This window comes from Aspergillus saccharolyticus, assembly GCF_003184585.1.
Source record: "Aspergillus saccharolyticus JOP 1030-1 unplaced genomic scaffold BP01scaffold_2, whole genome shotgun sequence".
Lineage (NCBI taxonomy): Eukaryota > Fungi > Ascomycota > Eurotiomycetes > Eurotiales > Aspergillaceae > Aspergillus > Aspergillus saccharolyticus.
The window spans coordinates 435,991-456,899 of record NW_020290612.1 but is presented as its reverse complement, the minus strand read 5'-3'; the positions used below and the strand labels follow the sequence as shown (position 1 = coordinate 456,899).

Below are 20,909 nucleotides of genomic sequence, written 5' to 3'. Positions count from 1 at the left end.
TCTTCAAATCATTCGTCAGCCTTCGTTGCGGCTTGTGCACTCGCTTGCTACTTGCTTCGATACCGCTTGTCGGACAACGTCTCTGACACATCTCTCTTACCTACCCACTCACCTCAACAAGACTTTCCGCTCAGTCGTCCTCGGTACTTTCAATCATCTTCAGCATCAATACTGGTCAAAGGTCTCTTTGCATGGTGCAGCTTCGGTGATTGAGGCCCTCTTATCTACAATCTCCGTTCCTCTTCCGGGTGCTATCATCCAGAAGCCTTTCGATCACCTCATACAGCCTTTGGGGTTCAACATCGATACAACGAACGGGCGGGAAGCCCGGCCCTGATAGCTCAACGAACGTCGAATCGAATTCTGACACGGTCCTTGTATCTATCAGCTTCATCTACCAGGTGCTATAGCACAACCATCGCCGACTCGCTCCAGCTCATCTAATCACATTTTACATTGAGAACGCATTCCTCCCCCGCACAAATCGTATCCTTCCTTCGCAATGGCCGACTACAACTCTCTCTATCAACACAGCCTCTACCTGTCCCCGGACCAGCAAGACCTTCTGCTGGCCGCGCTTTCTTCCAACAACCCTCCCTCCAAGCAACAGCCTAATTCTCAGGTCAAAAGATCAAACTCAGAACCAGACTCGACCCCCGGTAATGCTTCGTCGAGCAGCTACAATGTATCGCCTGGGTTCGACCTCGCTCAACCCAACTCCGGTACTTTGGGCTACGCTGATGATGAGTCTCCTTTTCTCGACTTCAACCCAGAGCTAGACTTCGACTATCAAGGCACAGAGAATTTGATTGGAGAACTGCCTGGAGGCCTTGCCTTGCCAGACGAGCATGAACCGGGCGAGAAGAGGAAGGACATGGACGGCCCTACTGAAGAAAATGAAGGCGCCGGCAAGAAACGGAGGGAAAGCGATGACAAAACAGCCAAGAAGCCCGGAAGAAAGCCATTGACTTCCGAACCCACTTCGGTACGTATCTTGTCCAGTCTCGGGATAACCGCTCTGTGCTAATACCTCTACAGAAGCGCAAAGCACAAAACCGCGCGGCGCAACGGGCATTCCGCGAGCGCAAGGAGAAACACCTGAAAGATCTGGAGACAAAGGTGGACGAACTGCAGAAGGCGTCAGATGATGCGAATCAGGAAAATGGATTGCTCCGAGCCCAGATCGAGCGTCTGCAAGTTGAGCTAAAGGAATACCGCAAGCGCCTCTCTTGGGTCACCAGCACAAATGGACTTACGGCCATGAACGCTATCCCTGGGGCTTATTCCAAGGGAAACTATAACGGTCTCCAGAACAATGATTTCATGTTTGATTTCCCCAAGTTCGGTGACCTTCCGGGTGCGCACATTTTCAACAATGCCCAATGGGGCAAGAATCAACAGAACAAGCTCAAGAACGACCCTGGTTCGCGAAACGATTCCCGCGTGCCTGGCGTTTTGAGCCGGGATCCGCTGAACGGAATCAAGGCTAATGGATCAGCGACGAATACGCCTAGCCCCATGTCGCAGTCGAACGGGGATCGCCTGGGTTCGAAGAGTGCTACCCCCAAGCTTCCCAATGCTCAACAGCACGCTCCCTCTGTGCAGGATATTTCGAATTCCGACTCACCATCATCCTCGTCCGATTCCCATCAGAGCCAGTTCCTCTCTTCCAGCGGTACCTCCCCAGAACCGTCGGTCAACTCCCCCGCCATCAAGCACCAGGGTGACCACAGCAACTGCACATATAATGGAATCAACGGCGAGGAGTCCTTCTGCGCACAACTCGGTATGGCTTGCGGCAACATCAAGAATCCCATTCCGGCCGTCAGACACAGCAGTGTCAGCGTCACAAACACTCCCAATCAGACGGACCAGGTCTCAAAGGAGACTCCTCCGCCCGAGCCCGCACTCGAGATGTTGGCTCAGCAGAATGGAGGGCAATTTGATCCGGTATTGTTTGGAGACTGGCGCGAACCACAAGACGCAATCTTGTCCCAGGATTTCGGTACTTTCTTCGACGATGCATTCCCCTTGCCGGATTTAGGCAGTCCCTCGCATAACTTCAGCGAGGTAGCCAGTCAACAGCCACAGCAACCTCCACAGCCTAAGAGGACTCTGATCGACGAGATCGATAGTAAGCTGGATGAAGATGAGGTGGTGCCTGGGGAAGATCAAACCCAGATGCTCAGTTGCACCAAGATATGGTACGTTCCCTCCTCGCCTGGCATAAATCCAAGCATACCAACCCAGAATAGGGATCGCCTGCAATCTATGGAGAAATTCCGCAACGGTGAACTCGATGTCGACAACCTCTGCTCTGAGCTGCGCATGAAGGCTCGGTGTTCCGAGGGCGGTGTGGTCGTCAACCAGCAAGACGTCGAAGACATCATGGGACGCGCCAAGTAGTTTCTGCACATGGCGTCATCGCTTCCGACACTATCGTTCTGCGTTTCAGATACCCACCACTTCAAGTACAATCTCACTACTGCTATTGATGTCGTTATGACCCAAGGGGAAACATATTGGATAATGGGAGGTTTTTACTTCACAAAAGAGCGCAACAATTGGACAGAAACCGAATGCAACCAGCACAATCTAACCGATCCATATTCAATTGTTTCTTGGACCAGGTGGATCAAACCATGTACACACGTATTACAAATTTCCATCTACACTCTTTGCCTACATTCCATTTCTATATCCCTGTCTTTCTTATTCACCTTGCTGCCACATTTGAACACGATTCTGGGAGGCGTGCTTGTACAATTTGAATAACACCGTATCCCCGCCTTTCCGCGGGGAAGAGACTGTACATCACCACCATCGCTCTTGATTGATGCAGTTTTGTCCTTGACAGTTCCTGAGGCCTCTGCTTCCTTTGCTTGCTCTGCTTGGTTCGGAACCTGATCCTCTCGTCTTAGGCCTTGCTTGCACTTTTCTTCATTCGCCCAATTTCACTGTCCATGCTGTGTACACGTTAGGAGTCATGTTCAACCTTGGAGATTGAAAGACTGTGGACGGGATTGAGATCCTACGGCGCATCTGCGTTCTGCGTTATCAACAAGGTAGATGGAGGTGGGACATGCTTAGTTTGGCTCTGGGGATCTGACAATTTTTGGTTTGATGCTTGAGATTTCATTCTATCTGTCATTTCCTGGTGTCTGTCTGTTTTGCACTTCATTTTCTAGTTACATCATAGGTACCAATAGGATAGTATGTCTCCATTCTCAGCATTGTTATTTTTCCATACTTCATCTCTCGTACAGTGACTTCAATCCTAGGTATTAATCACACACCCCGGGGGTGTCTGGACAAGTCCCTGTTCAAACTGAGACCCAAGACCCGCATCGAGACCTGAGAGAAGGATGACTTGAACCGAAAGGGTACATACAGTAAGTGCACCTGCAACTTAAACAAGCAAAGAACCACTACTGATGACTTATCTACGCTCCCATGATCGTAACACACCAACTACAACAACTACCTCACTCTACCTAGTGTCAAAGTCTACAGCAACTATCGATCCAAGAATCAAGATCCAACCAAGAACCCAGAATGAAGTTACAAGGGTATCGATATTGGGTAGCGTCATCTCCCTATGGAGAGAGAGATAGAGAAAAAACAAACCGACGAGAAAAAAAATGAAAAAGGAATTTAGAGTACAAAAAAAAAAAGAAGGAAAAAAAGAACACCTGCCGTCTTCTTCCCCTTCACTCCTATTCTTCCTTTCACAACGCTTCTTTTCTCGTCTTCGGTACTCCAGTTACTTTCCTCGTCCCATTCCACCTGTCAATGGTTCCCCGTCCGTATCGTGACATCGTCTCCCCGACCCAACCCACCTGTCTCTACTCCACCGGTGGGGTGGTTTCCTTTCCAGTTTCCACACCTTCAGCGTTCAGTCCCAAGCGTGGCTTCTGTACCAACGAATAACATAACTCCGTAAGCTCCCGATGGGTCTGGGCTCTCTGCGAGACCAGGACAGACTGATCTAATTAGTGGAACAATCTTTACCATCGTTGCACGGTGAAATGATGTCTACATGGAAAAAGAAGGAAGAACGAGAGAAAAAAAATCAATCAAGATTCAAACGCATCTCGCTCAAGAGGTTAAGAGAAAACAAAAGTAGTGGAAAGGTAGATAAGGGAAGAAAAGTAGACGTCATTTTTGCAAACAAGAAATATCCCGCACAAAGAAGATTAAAGTATGGGACGAAAACCGTGCAAGATTCGTAGCGAACATGGTGGTGATGATTTCGGGGAGGACGGATGCAAGAGACAGACGAGAGACATGATAAGAGAGTAGGAAGAGAGAGGTAGGGAGCACGGATCTGGAAAAAGAGGTTTTGGAAAGCTTTCGACACAGAAAGAGAAAGGCGACAAGGGCACGATAAGATCAAAAAGACGCGACAACAACCATGCCTCAAGCGTCACCTCCAGCAGCGGCAGCGGGCTTGTTATCCGACGCCTCAGATGGCCCTCCCTTGTTGAAGCCACCACGACCGCCTCGGCCGCCGCGACCACCTCGATCGCCGCGGCCACGACCGCGTCCACCGAATCCACGGCCCCTGTTGGTCTCACTGTCGCTCGCACCACCACTTTGGTATCCGCGCTGAGAGGAGCTGGCACCGCCGCGGCTGCTGCTCTGCCAGGTGCCGGCATTGCCACGGTGGCTGCCACGATCCTCGAAAAACTTGATGTTGGGCTTGCGGGGCTGACCAGGAGGGGTGGGCTTCTTGTGTTCCGCGGGCTGACGTTCTAGGGCGGACTTGGCCTCTTCAACAGTGGCGAAGGTCACGACGTGATTGAACTTGCCCCACTTCTCCACTCTCACCATCTTGGCCTGGTCTTCCTCGGGGAAGAGATCGCGCACGGCCTGTTCGTTGTCGACATTGGAAACGAAGAGACCGTTGCTTGCCTTCTTCTCGGGCTTGGGCAAGGGAGACTCTGACGGCTTGTCTCCAGGCTGAGCGGTGCCATTGGCCTCGGTTGCAGCGGCGGCCCTTTCAGGGGAGGCCACGGAGGGCTGCCCGGCGGAGGCGCTAGGAGGCTGGGGAGTAGCAGGCTTGGGAATCACGGGAGCCGGGGAAGTGCGGGCGGGAGCGGCGGCAGGAGCCTTGGTCGGGGCGGGCTGAGAAGCTTGCTGGGCAGGGACACCAGGACGTCCAGAAACAGGCTGCACTTGACCGAATTGGGGAGCAGCACCGGGGATACGGGGGGAAGCAACCCCGGCGGGGGGACCAGCGGCAGGAACGGGGGCGGCCTGGGCTGAGGCCACAGGTTGAGGCTTTCCGGTACGGTGAGCGAAGTTGAAACCCTGCGCGCGCATTTCGGTGGCAATGCGGCCGGCCTCAATCTCCAGCACAAGGAAACCGAAAGCTGCATCCGCCAGGTTGAAGTTCCACATGTTCTTGAAGGCACTCTCGTCCACCTGGCCGGCCGCGTTGCCGGGAGCGGCAGGCCCACCGAAGGGATTGCCGCCGTTGGCAACAGTAGGCATCCGGTTCACCACTTCCAGAGCGTTGTCCAGCAGAGTCTTCTGGGCCTCATTTTGGGAGATAGCGGTCTCAACCTCACCGCGGACGGTCTCCCACACATCGTTGAATGAGGCCTTCGAAGCAGCCAGCTTGCCGCGGTAATGATCCAGCGAGGGGTTCACGGAAAACTCGTTGTAGGAGGAACCGTAGCGGAAGTGCAGACCGGCGGAGATCGAGAAGTCGGCCTTGAGGGTAACCGAGAGCTGGTTCAACATTCCCTCACGGGCGGGAGAGGCATGCGTGACGAAGACACGCGTCTCGGACGGATCGTAGACACGGTTGGCCGTGTCAATCAATTCACCCATTTGTAGGAGGGTCGTCCACATTGTCCCTTGGCCACCCGCAATTGTAGTCTTGCCCTCGCCATTGTCAAATAGCTTGTGCATCACCACAGCACCACCGAGACCCAACAGGCGCAGCTTGACACCACCGATGTCCAGCAGTCGCGAGTTAGCCTCATCGATGATGTGAAGGTTGTTGACCTTGTACTCCCCCGAGCGGAACTTCTCCAAGACGCGAACATCTTCACAAGCACCCCAGACAGTGTACACAGGTACGTCGAGAGTCAGCCGCTTGTCCAGCAGCATGGGGAGCTCTGACAGGGGAAGCTGGTCGGGGGTGAATCGTTGCTTGATCGACTGCTGGGGAGGAGTTTGGGCGATCGTCCGCTTCACGTTCTCCGGTAGCAACGGTGAATATTGAGCCACGTGCTTCAGGGTCCTAAGGTTGAAAGCCCAATCGGTCAGTGAACCTGATCCGATCACATGTGTTGCATGCACGGAGGCCAAGGGCCGAGAAGAACGACAGCACTCCATTGAGGTACCGGAGAGCACTCACTTATCGGCAATGCGCTCCAGCGATGTATCATCGTAGAAACCAAAGTCACCGGTGTGGATAATGTGGTCTGCACGAGCCTGTCTGGCCAATTCGTTCAGGGACTTGAGATTTCCTACGTCACGGAAAAAGCAAAACAAAGTTTCCCCAAGTCAGCTCGGTCGTGTCCTCCCGATGCGACCGACACATCGAAGGTCGGTCCGGAACACATACCTCGAACATCAGCAATACACAGAACTCTGACGGGGCCATTTTGCAAGACACGGCCGTTGTTGGGAAGAAGGGGAGTGGCGCCGGGGACGGGACCAGAAGTGACAGCACCGTTGGGAAGCGGATAGCCTTGAGCACCGAAGTTGTGAGGAGGACGGGGCTGGCAAGAGGTCAAAAGTCAGTCAGTTGCACAAGCTATAACCGCGGAGTGAGCGCATTCGCAAGATGGCCGAAAACATGAAATGAACGGGTGGAGGGGGAAGAAGGAGCAGCCATGACGTTGAGAGCTTCAATCAACAGCTAAGCCGGTGAAGGCGATCGATCAGGCAAGACGTACAGAAGCCATGGGGGGAGAATCTAATGACGAGGGGGCGACGGAGGATTAAGTCGGGGGAAAAGTGAGCTGGAGAAAGCAAAATGAGGCTGTAAAAGACAGGCAAGAAGAAAAGGAGACGATGATGAGGCGACAGAGACACAAAGAGGTAGCGGAGGAAGAAAGTTGAGGCAGAGTGAAGGAGGAGGAGGAGGAGGAGGAGAAGCAAAGCAACAGCCAGCAGTTGTGAAGCAACAACGGGGGGAAGATTGGTTTGGCGGGTTTGGCAACACAACCACCTCCCCGCTTAGCTAAGCATCTGAGATCCTGGCCAAACACAGACAGATTGAAATTGGTTTTCAGCGACAACACGACCACAGCCCCCAATTTGATCTCCTTAACACCATCTAAACAAAGAGTTCTGTCCAATTTTCTTTAATATGATTCTCATAACCGGTCACTTGTCCAAGTGGTGGACGACTACTCTGTAACACAAGACCAGGAAAACAAGTACCGATGGACCAACCATTCTACACCATTCGTATAACTACAGGACAATAGTTACTATCTTGGACTCAAATGCCTCAAAGCTCTCCGCTCTGTACCCAAAGGGATGGTTGCTCGCTTGCAGACTCCTGCTTCAGCACTTCAAGCCTTCTACTGACGGCCTTCTGAAGCGACCGGGGACCCTGCAGGGCCAGCAGAGCAAAATGTCCTCCGACTGTAGGCCGCGCGCGACACAAAACGGGCACCCCGGGGCTGCCCCCTTGGGCCGACGTGGCGATGTATCGATCGGAAAAGGGCCAGTGATGCTTGCCGTTGGTCATGTATCGCCACAGGTCATCAACAAACTCATCCTGGGTCGTGGAATCCAGCGTCCCAGCCAGCCACATATTCCAGTCCGACTTGGCCCAATCTTGCCGATCATCCAAAGGTACACCATACTCGGCTCGGACCGACCTGAAGAAAGCAGGCCCCATGTCATATGCAGCCGGGGGGAAAGTGTCCAGGCCTAATAGTACATCCGGGTAGAGGTTGTATGGGATTTTCCACGAGGCCGGCTTCCCTGGGTACTGCAGCACAAAGTGCGTCTTCTGCGCGTCCACCCCCAGCCCCTGCGAGAAGAGCAGCTTGGCTCTTGTATCGCCAATCTGGGAGTATTCAGAAAGGCCGGTAAGCTCCCCGAAAGCCTTGATCCCCACAGCAGCTTTGATGGCCAGGTTAGTCTCGTTCGCCAGAGGCCCGGCCGCGTCGTTCGAGGACAGCTGCTCAGCAATGTCGATGCCGTTCTCAACCAGATAATCTGCATAGCCCTGGAGAAGCCCGGTGTACTGAGCCGCCCATTCTGTATCCCCCGTGGCACGAACGTAGGCCAGCACAAGCACCAACAAATTGCCGCATTCCTCGATTGGCATTGGTTCCGCTCGTTGATTGTCGTGGCCAATCGCATGGGGGTAATGCGAGCCCATATCATGGATCACGTAGGGCTGCCGCCAGCGTCCGGCGGCGAGATACCTCATCATGGGCTCCAGTAAAAGGCGGATATAGTCCGGATCCAGGATATAGTAAATTGGGAAAGAAGGCATGATGACGTCCACCGTGTTAATGTTACCGTCGCTCGATAGTTCTTTGATAAACGCTAGCACATCGGCCGTGTCAAGGGTATCACCAGGAATTGTGATTTCGATACCTGCGTAGGCCTGACGAGCCGACAAAGTCACAATGTCGGCGTACTTCTGCCCAGCCACCGCGGCTGCCTGCTTTTGCATCTCTAAATCAAGAGCGTGCGATTCCCGAAGGGCCTCAGGATAATCATTCAAGAAGTACGCAACCGCTTGGGTAGTTTGAGGATACAAGGCCCGGTAGTATCCTGTATATGGCTTGCCCAAATAGTTGATTGACTCTTCCCGCACGTGTCCAACGGCGAAAGTCACCGACTGCGTGTTCTCAACCGATCCCAAGTCGTGGGCAATGGCAACCACGGCTCCAGGCCCCCATGATGAATCCCACCTGGTCAGATTTCCAGCTTTAGCAAATAGGGTCTGCAGCTGCCCATGGTCTCCCGAGGCATATGAGAGGGTTGAATTTGAAGAAGGCTGCGAGGCTAGAATTGCTTCGCCCCAGGTTGCCATGTCACGTTCCTCGGAGTATAGGGTTGAATTCTTCACTCGTAAGGAATAGACAGCAGTTGTGTTCGTGTATTGAAAGTGACAAGACGTAGAGTCTGTTGTCCCTGTCCATCTTTCGTCAATGCTCGAGTAAATCTGAACATTGCTGGACGAGGCCCCGGAGACTGAGACGGTCAAATAGCCTGGAGACACGCCGTAAGCACTTAGTCGGGTTAACTGTTACGGAGCGCGTCGGTCTTACTGAATGGCAAGGACTGGCGAAGATAGTTCGAAGGCGCAATTGGCGAGAAGAAGTCCAGGGTGAAAATCACCGAACCAGCAGTGAGAGTGAAAATGGAATGGGTGGCCGTGTACTCAGCATCGCGAACGATAGCAGGGCGGCTACCCTCGTTGAAGCTTTTGACGCCCATCAGACTGTAAGCCTGGCCATCTATACGAGCCATGATGGACCAGGTGAGATTTTGGCCGGCCCAGAATTGTGGCTCAGCCATAGGGAGTGAGTGAACTTGATTGCTCGGCATCCATGTTGATAGGTATGGGCTCCGCACAGCCAGAGGATAAGAAGGAGGAAGTACAGGCTGATATACAACAGGAGTCTGCTTGTTGGGTGTGATGAAGGAGAGCAGAGTTGTAAAGAGTGTAGTAAGACCTAGGTTGGTGGTAAAATCTTGATACATGATAACTAATTGAATTGGTTGATGTACAAGTTAGAATAGAAGGGAGTGGGAGGGCGACTACTAAATAAGTTGAATGAGGGGAAAGTCCCGCTGGTGACGACGACTGGTCCGCCCCAAAATGCTGATCATCACCGAACATCCCATTACTTTCTCACTTATAAACAGACTAACAAACTCGACCTACCAAGTCTTCGCACCTCTTTGTCTTTCGCAATTGTTGCCGATCTAAAGCCCTGAATGATGGTTCGTGGTATCCATTGAGCCAGGAACATCCAGTTCGCTCTGGGATGTAACCTGACGGCGCATGCAGTTGTTGATGCTGGTCCGGTTATATTGGTTGTTCCAGTAGCCCAGTGACGAGTTGAGATGCCCCATCTGTCGTGAGGAGACCTCTTGACCCGGCAATTTCTTGATAACGTCTGCGAGTGAAGCCATGATGGGTTTTCATTATGGGATTGTGCTGCGAGCTCAGTCAGTTCTCGGTCTGGCTCTATCCGGTGCGGTGAACCCGCCCGATCGCTCTTGAGGCTGCTTTGCTTGAGGAATAGAGACTTGATGCGGACTGTGGCCCTGATTGGGTCGTGTCCAGACGATTTTCTTTTTCTTCTCTCCCATCGCAGTCGATTCTCTGGTCCAGCGCTCCTTGAATTTATCAATGGGCATTTTCGGGCAACTTTGTATGGCTTGCTTGGGAGGTAACGAAGTGCTTCTTACTCTGGATTGTGGATTCCGGAGCATCTTCGTAAGTGATACGAGGGTGTCGGTTGCGGATCTAGCTATCGACCAATGACTCGAGCTCTGAGGCTCTCTGATATCTCTGTGGAGGTCCTCAAAGAACATCTCGATTGCAAGTATGAGAGAAGAGGGTGTTTGCCGACGCCTCCGCAATCTTGCATTGAACTCGAATCAATAGTGGAGTCTTCTTGGTATCAGTTGTCTTGCTGCGCCCGGAGGCTTCGGCCGTCAAGCTCCTCGAACCGGTTAACTAATACTGCTGCTTTAACATAGTCATCGACTTCCTCTTCACCTCCGTGTTGTATCGGCCGGACACGATCGCCGTCGCCCGCTGAATAAAGCTCATTTTCCTTTGAAAGAGGGTCGTTTATGCTTTCAGGGGGCAGGGCATTATTTGCCTGCAGATCCCTGGCGGCCATACGTGCCTTGCCCTTCAGTCTGCCGGGTTTTCTGGACATTAAGTCGTGATCCGCCCTCAGAAGCCAGGTAGCCACGTCTCGTATGTCCTGCTTGTATTGCAGGTATTGGCTTATGTGCGTCAGCTGAGCCATTTTTCTCGCGTTGGTTGATTGTTTAGCGTTTTTGCATATGGTCAAGGATGATCAAAAATTGCGTTCGTGGTTTGATATACATCTGATGGCGAGTTTGCTTATTGGTACTTATATGTACCGCCGTGGGTTTATATTCCCAAGCGCTTGATCAAAAGCCATACCGATGATTCAGTGCCCATTGTGCTAGGTATAGGTCAAGGTGGCCCTTCACTTAGCGTATGCGTCGAGAACATGTTTTCCGAGACCCATGATGGGGTTTGAATTCTTTTAGTACATATTTAAGTAGCATAATCTTTCTGGCCCATTCGAACTTCGCACAAGTATCGCAGACACTTTAGACGTATCCGTGCTTCGCGGCTGTGGGCCAAAGGCACTGCGCTTTCTGTTGCCGGGTTAATGTTCCGACAAAGGTAGGGCGGAGCCAAGCCGGTCTTTTTCGATAGACGAGCAACAAAAGTCAAGTATCAGGAAGGCTTGGGTAGGTTGATTTTTTGTCCTTTTCGTAGTAGAAGTAGAGACAACCAGCGTAGTACATCTCCTGGCATGTCCATAGCCTGAAGCAGCATTCTGGACTGAGTTGAGGCAACCAGCGTAGAACAGCTCTTGGCGTGTCCATAGCTTAAGAACCAGCATGGCTTCGGTATCTAGCTGGGACAATCTCTGACTGGTCTGAAGCCATTTATGAGATGACCATGACAGTGGGCCCTCCACACTTATTGAGATCTCTGTCTACCTTTCGCAGATGGTCGGTAATATTGAAGTACGGCGTAATATGGTTCATCTCCCTGCGGTCGTGGCGCATACTGCAAAAGTACTTGGCTACCCAACAGCCGAACGTAGCAGGGAGGCGAGCCTGTGCAGTCATTCACGGGTATCAGATGTACACCTGCCGAGGTTTCAAGCTTTAACTTCTTCGCCCAGTACAACGTCGTGTGTTTCATTAGAATTCGCCTGACAGGCTCTGAACTCTGCTGAGCTCCAGCATTGCGTGCGCTCGGATCTGATACCACATTCTGGGTATATTTGGCTTGCTCGTCCGGAATGACAATCTCAGCGCTGGTGATCGGGAGCTTGAGGCCCAAGGGGCATTGTCCGTTGTCGTACCCAACGTAACGCGCACTGAATTGGTCAAATCCTTCAGTATGAACTTGTTTTCCACTTCGTCTCAAGCAAGCTGTTCGAGCTGCCCGCGGAAATCGTACTGTGGCTCCATTTGATACTTGGCGGTAATTTGGTCGCTCTTGCGATGATGTGAAAGTTGGCGGCGAGATTGCTACCAATTGTCCCGATATTCGACCCAGTGTGAATTTACCAGATCTGATTGCCACCACTCTACACAACTCCTTCTTGGAGAGCCGCAGATTGTTGAGCAGAGATGCCTTATTTAGTTGACTCTTCGCAGTGGTCGATTTCTGATTCTCTGAACCGGTAGTCCTGCCCAAGAAGGCTTTGTAACTTATAGATTTTGTGCTCCGCATTTACCATTTTTATTTCAGCTGATGACTTGAAAGTCCCCGATGACGGAGATTGTCGCTCCCCTGATTCCTTCAAAGCCCCTGCGACCTTAGAGATGTCTTACCGCCCACTTTTGTGAGCAGGAATGCAGAGACTGAGCAACATTACCATCACCCGTAGCGTGCGAAGGGGCAGGGAGGGACTGACAAGCAGAAAGTTGCGAAGTTGGCTCATCTCTTCTTGTCCCGTTTAAACGTACTAGAAGAAATTCCTCACGGACACCTCAAAGAGAGGGGTTTATGAGACAGGGAATGATCTTTCTTGAAACCTGTGTATGACCGGATGATGAGAGCATAGGGTAGAAGCTGGTCAATCCAGTGATAGAAGGAACAAGCAAAAGGCACGTAGAGACAAAAAAACACAAATCAGAACTGTACTTTCATGTGTTTATGATGGGGATTGCATTGACTCCAAGGTTGCGAGTGCGGACGATGAACAAAAGAATTCTAGTGGGTGCGAGAAGAAGGACCATGGTTTCAAGTGATCAAAGTAAAGAGAAAGACGAAAGCCCCAGACCAGGCGACAGGATATAGTTGCATTTTACAAAAAGTGATAAAGACACGACGAAATAATGAGCAGGATGAGATGGATGAGGAAGAGAAATGGTTGCAAGATGAGAAGACTTGGGCAGAGGTTCGATGGACATATTTATACCCCTGGAAGACGCAGCATACTGTTGTTGACTGGTGGAGGCAGTGAATTGATGGGCGTTACAGAAACTTCTGGGGAACCACAATCAGTTGTAGTTGTTCTTGGGCCTTCGTATGCGGCGCAGACGTGGTGAGGGGAGGAGGGGTTCAGCAAACGGAAGGCGTTTGCTCGCTGAGTGAGTCTGGATGTCTCAGTTTCACCCGGATAGACAGACCCTCACAACTTGGCCCCTTCGAACAAAATAAAGAAGAAAAGGTGCCAGTAATCTACTACTAACAAATATTCTTAAGACAGGCTGGCATTTTATCAGGAATCCAGAAGTGAGAAAATGAATCTATCACAATCTATATTCTCTAACCTCCGACTCTATCATGTTACCACCCCGACAGCTCATAATCAAGCAATAATCTCATCAGTCATTATCATCTCATCAGATCCATCAGATCAAGACCATCCCACTCATTCATGGATCAACCCCAGTCTTCCTCTGCACCCACCGCTGCATATCCACCCCCCATCGCGTGATCAGCATAACCAACCCCCCACCCGCAATCGAGAAGAAGACACAGATCGTAAACGTCCATCCGACGCCAATCGCCCCAATCAACGGATCCACCGCCGCGCTGCTCCCCGCCGAAAACAGATACTGGATGATATACTTCCCGCTGATCACCTCGGACCGCCGATGGGGCAGCGCCTCGGCCGCATAGGTGTTCAGCCCGTTGAAGCTGCCCATGAGCCCGCAGCCCCCGAAGAAGGCGGCAATGATTGGCACGGCCATGCCACCTTTGCCTTCTTGGAGGGTCCATCCGTAGACCAGGGCGCCAGCGGGCAGGATCCCCAGCAGGGTGATGAGACCGCTATTCAGCCGGTCCTGCGGGAGGCGCGTGCCGTTGCGTTTGGCCATGTAGCGTTTCACGGTGCGGTCGCTGAGTCGGCCACCTACGATGCTGCCAACCAGAAACCCGGCACCGGGGGCGAGGTAGAAGAGGCCGCTGACAAGGGCAGACGATAAATGGAAGCGGGGGTTGAAGATGGAGCGGGCGGAGGTGAGGATGGCGTATTGGAAGGTGGAGAGGAGGCCACAGGTTAGATCCTGTCCACTTAGTTTGGGAGTTCTAGAGGCACCAGAAAATGGTAAAGGGGGCGTACAGCAAGGAAGATGTTAGGGTAGATCCACAGCTTGAAGACACGCATGGGATTGAAAGCATATAGGATGGTTCGGAGTTGGTTGGAGGGTTCGACGGTTGCCTCTACAGGGTGGGCTTTGGCATCGACCGAAGTCAGCTCGGGGACGAAGAGGACGGCTAACACGAGGCCGAAGCCGGTCATGGCGACTTGCACCCAGTAGATGTTGCGCCAGCTAGCGAAGGTGACGATGATGCCTCCGATGCAGGGGCCTGAGTCAATAGTAAGTATGGTTGGGGAGAAGTACAGTACATTGGGCCATGAAACTCACCGATAGCTGGTCCGCTCACGGTTCCTGCCATAAAGAAGCCAACTGCAGTACCTCTCACTGTCTGGGAAATAATATAGTATTAGTAAGTATATACTGGATGCAATAGAACATGATTGGTGATGAGTCCAGAACCCTCTTTCTTCATCAGGAGCACATCATTACACATGAATCAAAATCCTGCACTTACAGGAGGGAAACAATCCGCCAGAACCGTCTGCCCCGTCACCATAAACCCCGTTCCAGTCAATCCCCCCAAGACCCTCATGGCAGTGAAGACCCGCATGTCTCCCGCGCAGGCCGCACCCACCGAACACCCACACAGCACCGAGATCGCCAACTGATACGCGACACGCCTCCCAATCAGTTGATTCAAAGGCCCCCAAATCAACGACGAAAATCCCATCGCCAGTAGCACGCCCGCATTCGTTACATTGATAATCTCCGTCGTGGTGGCAAACTCGGCCGCGATCTCCGGCGTTGCAGGCAAAAGACTTGTGGACGAGAAAGTCACGGCGAGGGTCATCCAGCTCACGATAAACAAGATCACCGCTTTATGCCAGAAGGGGAGGTCGTAGCCTTTCTTGGGGGTCGGATGGAGGGTGAACACCGATTGGAGGCTCCATAATTGGGGCTTTGCGTAATCATTTTCTGTGTCTGTGTCTGTGTTGAGTGTCTGTGCTGATGATGCTGATGTCTCCTCGGTCGGTCGGGCGGCTCTTTCGAGGTCGGCGCCACAAGACTTTTCCATGGCCGGCATGGTTAGTGTCTTCAATAGTCAATCTATAATGATTGCAATAATCCATCGGCTCGAGTCCCGGGCTGCGGCCGGTTTATATCTCTGCTCTGCTCTCGGCATCCCGACAGTGTGGCCGAGAGGACTCCATCGAACCGCTCGGTGATTTTGCACCCATGCGCCGACCTCGGATCGCCCCGCCGAGTCGGTGGACTTGCCAGTAAGTTTGCATGATATTGTATGCATCCGGGGCCCACTGTCAGGCCGCAAAGCAGCTGATAACATAACTTCCAAGCTCACACTTAACTTACACTGCATCTAGCCGAGATTGGTCTACTCGCAACAGCAACAACATGAGTCGGCTGAGTTGGCAGGATATACTTAGAACATCAACACATCATCAATTCACACTAAAATGAGCGTATACAGAAACAGTTCAATTATGTACGGCGAAAGAATCCAACGGTAAAGGTTACAGGTATAATCATTTCTCCAGCTGCTTGCCTCCACACCGTCACCATTCCATCGCATGCTTACAGCAAGATCATGCCGAGGGCAGCACCCACAGCAGTCACGGCGTAAGCACCCAGCTGCCAGCTGCCGACAGAGACAGCCATGGGGCTGGCAACCATACCAGCAGCACCCTCAGAAGAGCTGGAGCTGGCGCTAGCCCCAGAGCCGCTGGTAGGGGAAGATGTGACAGAGCCAGTGCCACCGGTACCAGCCTCCTTCAACAAGGAGGAGCAGGTGCCAGTGGCGGACTGGGCAGAGGTGGTGGTACCCTTGCCGCTGAAGTCACAGGCGCTGGCCTGGGCACCCTGGGCGCTGAAGTACTGGTTCATGACGAAGTTGAGCTGCTGCTTGGTGGAGCAGACGCTGTAGGCGCCGTAGGTGCCGCTGGTGGAGTTGCTGGTTTGACCCGCACAGTACTCGCCGTCCTTGAGAGCGCAGATGTAGTCGAAGAGGTCACCGTACTTGGAGGAAGAAACAGAGTCCTTGACAACGCAGCTCAGCGAATCCTCCATGCACGTGCAGAGTTCGTCGTTGGGGCTGGGGGGAAGGGTGCTGCTGGCCTCCCAGGCACTGGCAACGCTGGGGCAGGTGCTGGTGGCAGTGTTGCTGGCAGACCAGCTGTTGCTGTTCACACCAGTGGGAGTGGCGCTCTTCATCTGGGATGACAGGTTCTCGAAATCCTGGAGAGTGCTGACGCTGGTACCCGAGACCGTCACCAGACCATAATCGTTGGCCTCCTGGAAGTACATGTAGACAATACCACCGCTCCAGACGTCGTCCATGTCGCTACCGAACAGAACGGGAACGTCGGTGAAGGTACGAGGCGAAGGGTCATTGCAACCGTACTCGGAGAAGAAAGCGGGCACAGGGTAGTCCTTGAACTCCTCGGTACGGGCCTGGTATCCAGAGGTCTTGAAGGAAGAGTCACCGCACCACTCGTAGATGTTGTAACCGAAGAAGTCGATCCACTCATCAGATTCACCGCAGACAAGGTAGTCCTTCAGGTCGTCACGGATGGTGGCATCGTCGTCAGTGGCATAACCGATACCGAGGCTAGTCCGGTAGTTCTTGGCCTTGATGTACTTCTTCATGTCGCGAACAGCAGCCTTGACGTAAGCAGCGGCATTAGTGTTGTTGTTGTCGTTGGTCACCTCGTTACCGGCAAAGAAACCGATGACGTTGGTGTAGTTGGCAAAGGCATCAATGACACTGGTGTAGCGGTCGTACAGTTCAGTGTTCCACTCGGGATCGTCGCGGTTGATGGACTGAGAAGGAGACGAGAGATCGGTGATCAGGTAGATGCCAGCGTCGGCCAACGCGGTCATACACTCGTCGTGGTTCTGAGTGGGGTCGACGGCGTAGGTACGGATCACGTTGGTACGGAGCTGCTGCAGGTAGGGAATGTCCCGCTTGCACGAGGTGGCATCAGCCAAGGGATCTGTGTAGTCGGTGGAGGTCGAGGTGTTGCCATTGCCCCCGGAGTATTCCTCTGCGAGTCGGTTAGATTCAAGTACCTCGAAAGGCTCATCAGATCATCTGTCTACATACGTTGATAGGCAACACCACGCAAGTAACTGGAAATGGTTAGCGATCATGAATGAGCTTACTCCCTCTTATCTTGACTTGAGGGGATTACTCACAATTGGGTGCCGTTGTTGGAGTAGAAAAACTTGTTGCCCTGCACACACCAGCCCGTTAAAACCAACTCACTGTGTTTCCTGTCACTCTCATGCACATACCTTGATGGCAATCTCTGGCAAGTCAGCCGCAACGGCGCGGCCCAGGAGCAGCGAAGCCCCAGCCAGGGCAAGCGAGTTGTACTTCATGATCAATGGTGGAAGGAGTTATGAACGAGTGTGCTGAATTCAAACGGAGGGGAAAGCGAAGAGATTTTGAACCGCACCGGGCAGAAACAATGTCTAAAAGAGAGAGAACGAGTGACTAACGGCGAACACTCCGCCGTTGACGTGGGATGATGTTGGATGGAGACTGGAAGGAAGAAACAAGGAAGCAAGAAAGAAGGAAGGAGAGAGAAAAGGGCGATGGCTGGGGGAGGGCGGAAGATAAGAAGGGAAGGCAGGGCGAATGGCCCAGTTTGGCCCCTGCCTGGACACTCTGTGATCATTGATGGAGACCTCGTCCCAGAGGAACCAGATTACGACGCCTGTAAAAATAGCACAACTATAGGTACGTTACTTTACTTAGTAGTTACTGAGAAATAACTCAGGGGAGAGCAGGAAACTAACACTGCTTACTGTACTCCTTGTTACTCATTGTCTTCCAACTAGGAGTACTATCGGACTACCTTCTTCTTCTTCTCCATGCCATTCTAGTCTATCAACTCGATCCCATTGACAGCATCTCTCCTCATATTGTCTATCGTGCGCCAGGCGGCGGACTCAATTACAATCCATGATCTTCCATGATCCTTTATTGTGCTCCCACCGCCGACACACGGTAATCGGGGCGGTTCTAGGAAGGGCGAATACTTGACTCGTACCGTCAGCCAGGGGTCAAATCCAGGGTTGAGACCCCGAAGAAACGACCCACTCTCCCCAGGACCCTGAGGGTTGATTGGCCCAGGACCCTGACCACGGATACAATACCCAGGGTAAATACCCAGTCCATACCATTTCAGCAAAGAATGGAAGCGTGCCTTTGTTCCTGATCCACTGTTCTCTCGACAAATCAACATGCCAATTTCGTTCAAGCTGCCGAGGGGGGCTAATCTTTCCGGGACCTGGCCATTCACCTGATGCTTGGTGGGTCGGTGGCTTATTGAGATGCACGCCCACGGCTCAGTCGAGACATCTCAATGGGGGACCAAGTGATTCAGATTTGTTGGCCGCCCCAGTCAGCCATCCGAAACGCTCGGAGTAAAGCGGGCTCTCTAGGAGGGGGGGCAAATTTTGGGCAATCTCCTCAATCTCCTCCAGGAAGGTATCGAAGGGAATGTGACCATACCATGTTCTGTACGGTAAACTTAGAGTAAATTTAGAGACAGACCCCCTTAGACCCTGCGCCAGGGTCTAAGGGTTCAAGGTGGTCCGGAGCTTACGTCGCCTTCCTGTCCCTCCATGTAAGATCAGTAACACCAGGTAAGAGCTGGTATGTAATACAACCTCTTCCATCAGAAAACAAATCCCATTGCGGCAAAGGATGCCAATGCATGTCCTCCTCATCCATCGAGCGTGTGTCGAATATAGATGGACAAAAAGGCTTATTCTGGGTGGATCAAGGCTTAAACAATACTCCGTCGACGTAACTTGCTCAGTGCAGTAGTATGCAGCAAAATGGCCAGTCTCCGTACGGAGTACTGTGTTGATGTGTAGTAGGCCTCAGGCACAGCTCCCAATTGTCAACAATGAATGTGATGCTCGTTGTTTCCTGATCCCTGTTTTTTTTGTGTCCAAAGCGAGTCCGAGCGACCCGGCTGACTGGCCGACCGCAGGATACTGTGCAATAAGTACCTATGCAGGTAAGTCCGTAGTCCTCTCTCACCGCGGCCCTTCGCACTATCGGCCAAGTGAGGAACAAGCTTTGGGATCATCCAGGAGCAACATGTTAGTGGCATCACTAGCCCACTACTGGTCTGTCTTGCTTTCTGTTTGTTTGTTGACCAGCGGTCGCTTTCTCTCCTTTTTGTCCGCCCCCCCTTTTTTTCTGGTATCCTCTTGTCTATCAATCCCGATGCCAACAATTTCGAAATGACCTCATTGTGTGGATGCAAGCGAAACAGCACCGACACCAAGGCAAGGAGGTCAAAAGGTCATTCTGCCGCTGCACCCTCAGCCCTCGTCTCGTGAGCGTGGAATTTTCAAGGTGCCACGGCCATATCAAGATCATCTCCAACTGATATGTGTGTTCTATCAGCGCAGTCTGCGTAATGATCCATCTGTGGAAAATCAGAGAGGGAGGGTCTTCACTGCCGCCGGCGCTCGATCCAGTTTAATAGTGACACAGCAGTTTGCAGACTTGGCGCGCGCCAGTAGAAGACGGCTCAGAAATCCACGGACGCACTTCATCGTCCATGCCTCAAATATGGGCCAACACCGCTGGAGATGTCTTGCCCAGCACAGTTTGAGAGGGGAGGACATGTGGCTGAGGTGGCTGACGGATGTGGCTCATCCGTGGCACAGATGAAAGTTGACTGCTCATCAGCCACATGTGGCAGTACACTCACGTGAGGTTAAGGGATCGGAAAGAAACAAGTTCCGCATTGCGCCAATTTTGCGCTGAAACACGCCAGGGGGCCGGATTTGTTTGAACTTTGATCAATCATGGATCAATCATAAATGATGATGAAAATGGCACCCGCATCAAAGAGATCAGACTGACGCATCTTGAAATGAGGCCGTTGCAACCCCTCAATAGGTCCGACTCACAGTTGCGCCTCGTGGCATCATCCCGTCTTTCCCTGCTGCCCGAAAAAGTCAGAGATTGCTGAGTGCGCCGCAGAAATTGGAAGCGAGCAGTGTGATAGGCAAACGGGGGGGCAAGGTCCTCTTTTGGTGGCGGCCAAGAGTTATGCACAATTGGTTCTGGCGCTAGTCGCAGACAATCAAAGGGCTTGGCAGAGGTAAGTAATTACGTCGTCGGTCTCCTCGTGTTGTGTTGCCGCGTTGTGTTGTTGTTCTCTCCATCGCAGTGAGATTGTCTGAATCATCACCACCACAACATTCAACCACTTTACTTCCTGGATGCCTCGACCACAACCTGTCTTCTTAATGTCGAACAAACAATAAAACAGGCAGTCAAACAAAGACAAGAAGACTCTCAAAGAATTGGCCAACACAGCTACTTGCGTAACTCACCCGTGGAAAACCCAGCGACGGTGAGTCCCTTAAGTATGCCGTGGAGATTGTTGGCGCTCCAGATTGTGGCTGTGTCGCCCCGAATTACTGGAATCCGATCCAATAATGCAGTGTGATTTGTGTCGTTCACCAAAACTTTATCTTTGCTCCATCTTCAATTCCCCTTTGAATGTGGATTTTCACTCCCCTTGCTGCTGTCACTCGTTTTCTTGTCTGTCGAGTTGTTGTCATTGCTGGGTCAT

The 20,909-nt window shown here is 52.2% G+C and overlaps 5 protein-coding genes across 5 annotated transcripts; 1 reads left to right on the top strand and 4 right to left on the bottom strand.

Moving 5' to 3' along the window:
• Positions 1-502: 502 nt before the first annotated feature.
• Positions 503-2,406, top strand: yap1 (putative bZIP transcription factor AP-1/Yap1; the record flags this gene model as incomplete). Its single annotated transcript, XM_025577094.1, has 2 exons — positions 503-985; positions 1,039-2,406. The coding sequence occupies 2 exons, from the start codon at positions 503-505 to the stop codon at positions 2,404-2,406; spliced, it is 1,851 nt and encodes a 616-aa protein (XP_025435239.1).
• Positions 2,407-4,419: 2,013 nt separating this feature from the next.
• Positions 4,420-9,698, bottom strand: BP01DRAFT_400581 (uncharacterized protein; the record flags this gene model as incomplete). Its single annotated transcript, XM_025578583.1, has 7 exons — positions 4,420-6,253; positions 6,371-6,482; positions 6,581-6,706; positions 6,915-6,980; positions 7,054-7,189; positions 7,538-9,201; positions 9,243-9,698. Coding segments are annotated over 7 exons (4,394 nt in total), but the record flags the coding sequence as incomplete, so codon positions are not given.
• Positions 9,699-10,625: 927 nt separating this feature from the next.
• Positions 10,626-10,982, bottom strand: BP01DRAFT_378821 (uncharacterized protein; the record flags this gene model as incomplete). The annotated part of the gene is made up of 1 exon (XM_025577093.1): positions 10,626-10,982. One exon carries the CDS (start codon positions 10,980-10,982, stop codon positions 10,626-10,628), a length of 357 nt encoding a protein of 118 aa, XP_025435237.1.
• A 2,517-nt stretch (positions 10,983-13,499) lies between these two features.
• On the bottom strand, positions 13,500-15,407 carry BP01DRAFT_332170 (putative MFS transporter). The gene is made up of 4 exons (XM_025573074.1): positions 14,795-15,407; positions 14,608-14,668; positions 14,301-14,548; positions 13,500-14,244 (listed from the first exon to the last, which is right to left on the bottom strand). Exons 1-4 carry the CDS (start codon positions 15,362-15,364, stop codon positions 13,612-13,614), a joined length of 1,512 nt encoding a protein of 503 aa, XP_025435236.1. The 5' UTR covers positions 15,365-15,407; the 3' UTR covers positions 13,500-13,611.
• A 437-nt stretch (positions 15,408-15,844) lies between these two features.
• BP01DRAFT_332168 (glycoside hydrolase family 72 protein) lies at positions 15,845-17,534 on the bottom strand. Its single transcript, XM_025573073.1, has 3 exons — positions 17,494-17,534; positions 17,402-17,427; positions 15,845-17,342 (listed from the first exon to the last, which is right to left on the bottom strand). The coding sequence occupies exon 3, from the start codon at positions 17,176-17,178 to the stop codon at positions 15,874-15,876; it is 1,305 nt and encodes a 434-aa protein (XP_025435235.1). The 5' UTR covers positions 17,179-17,342; positions 17,402-17,427; positions 17,494-17,534; the 3' UTR covers positions 15,845-15,873.
• Between the last annotated feature and the right edge of the window lie 3,375 nt (positions 17,535-20,909).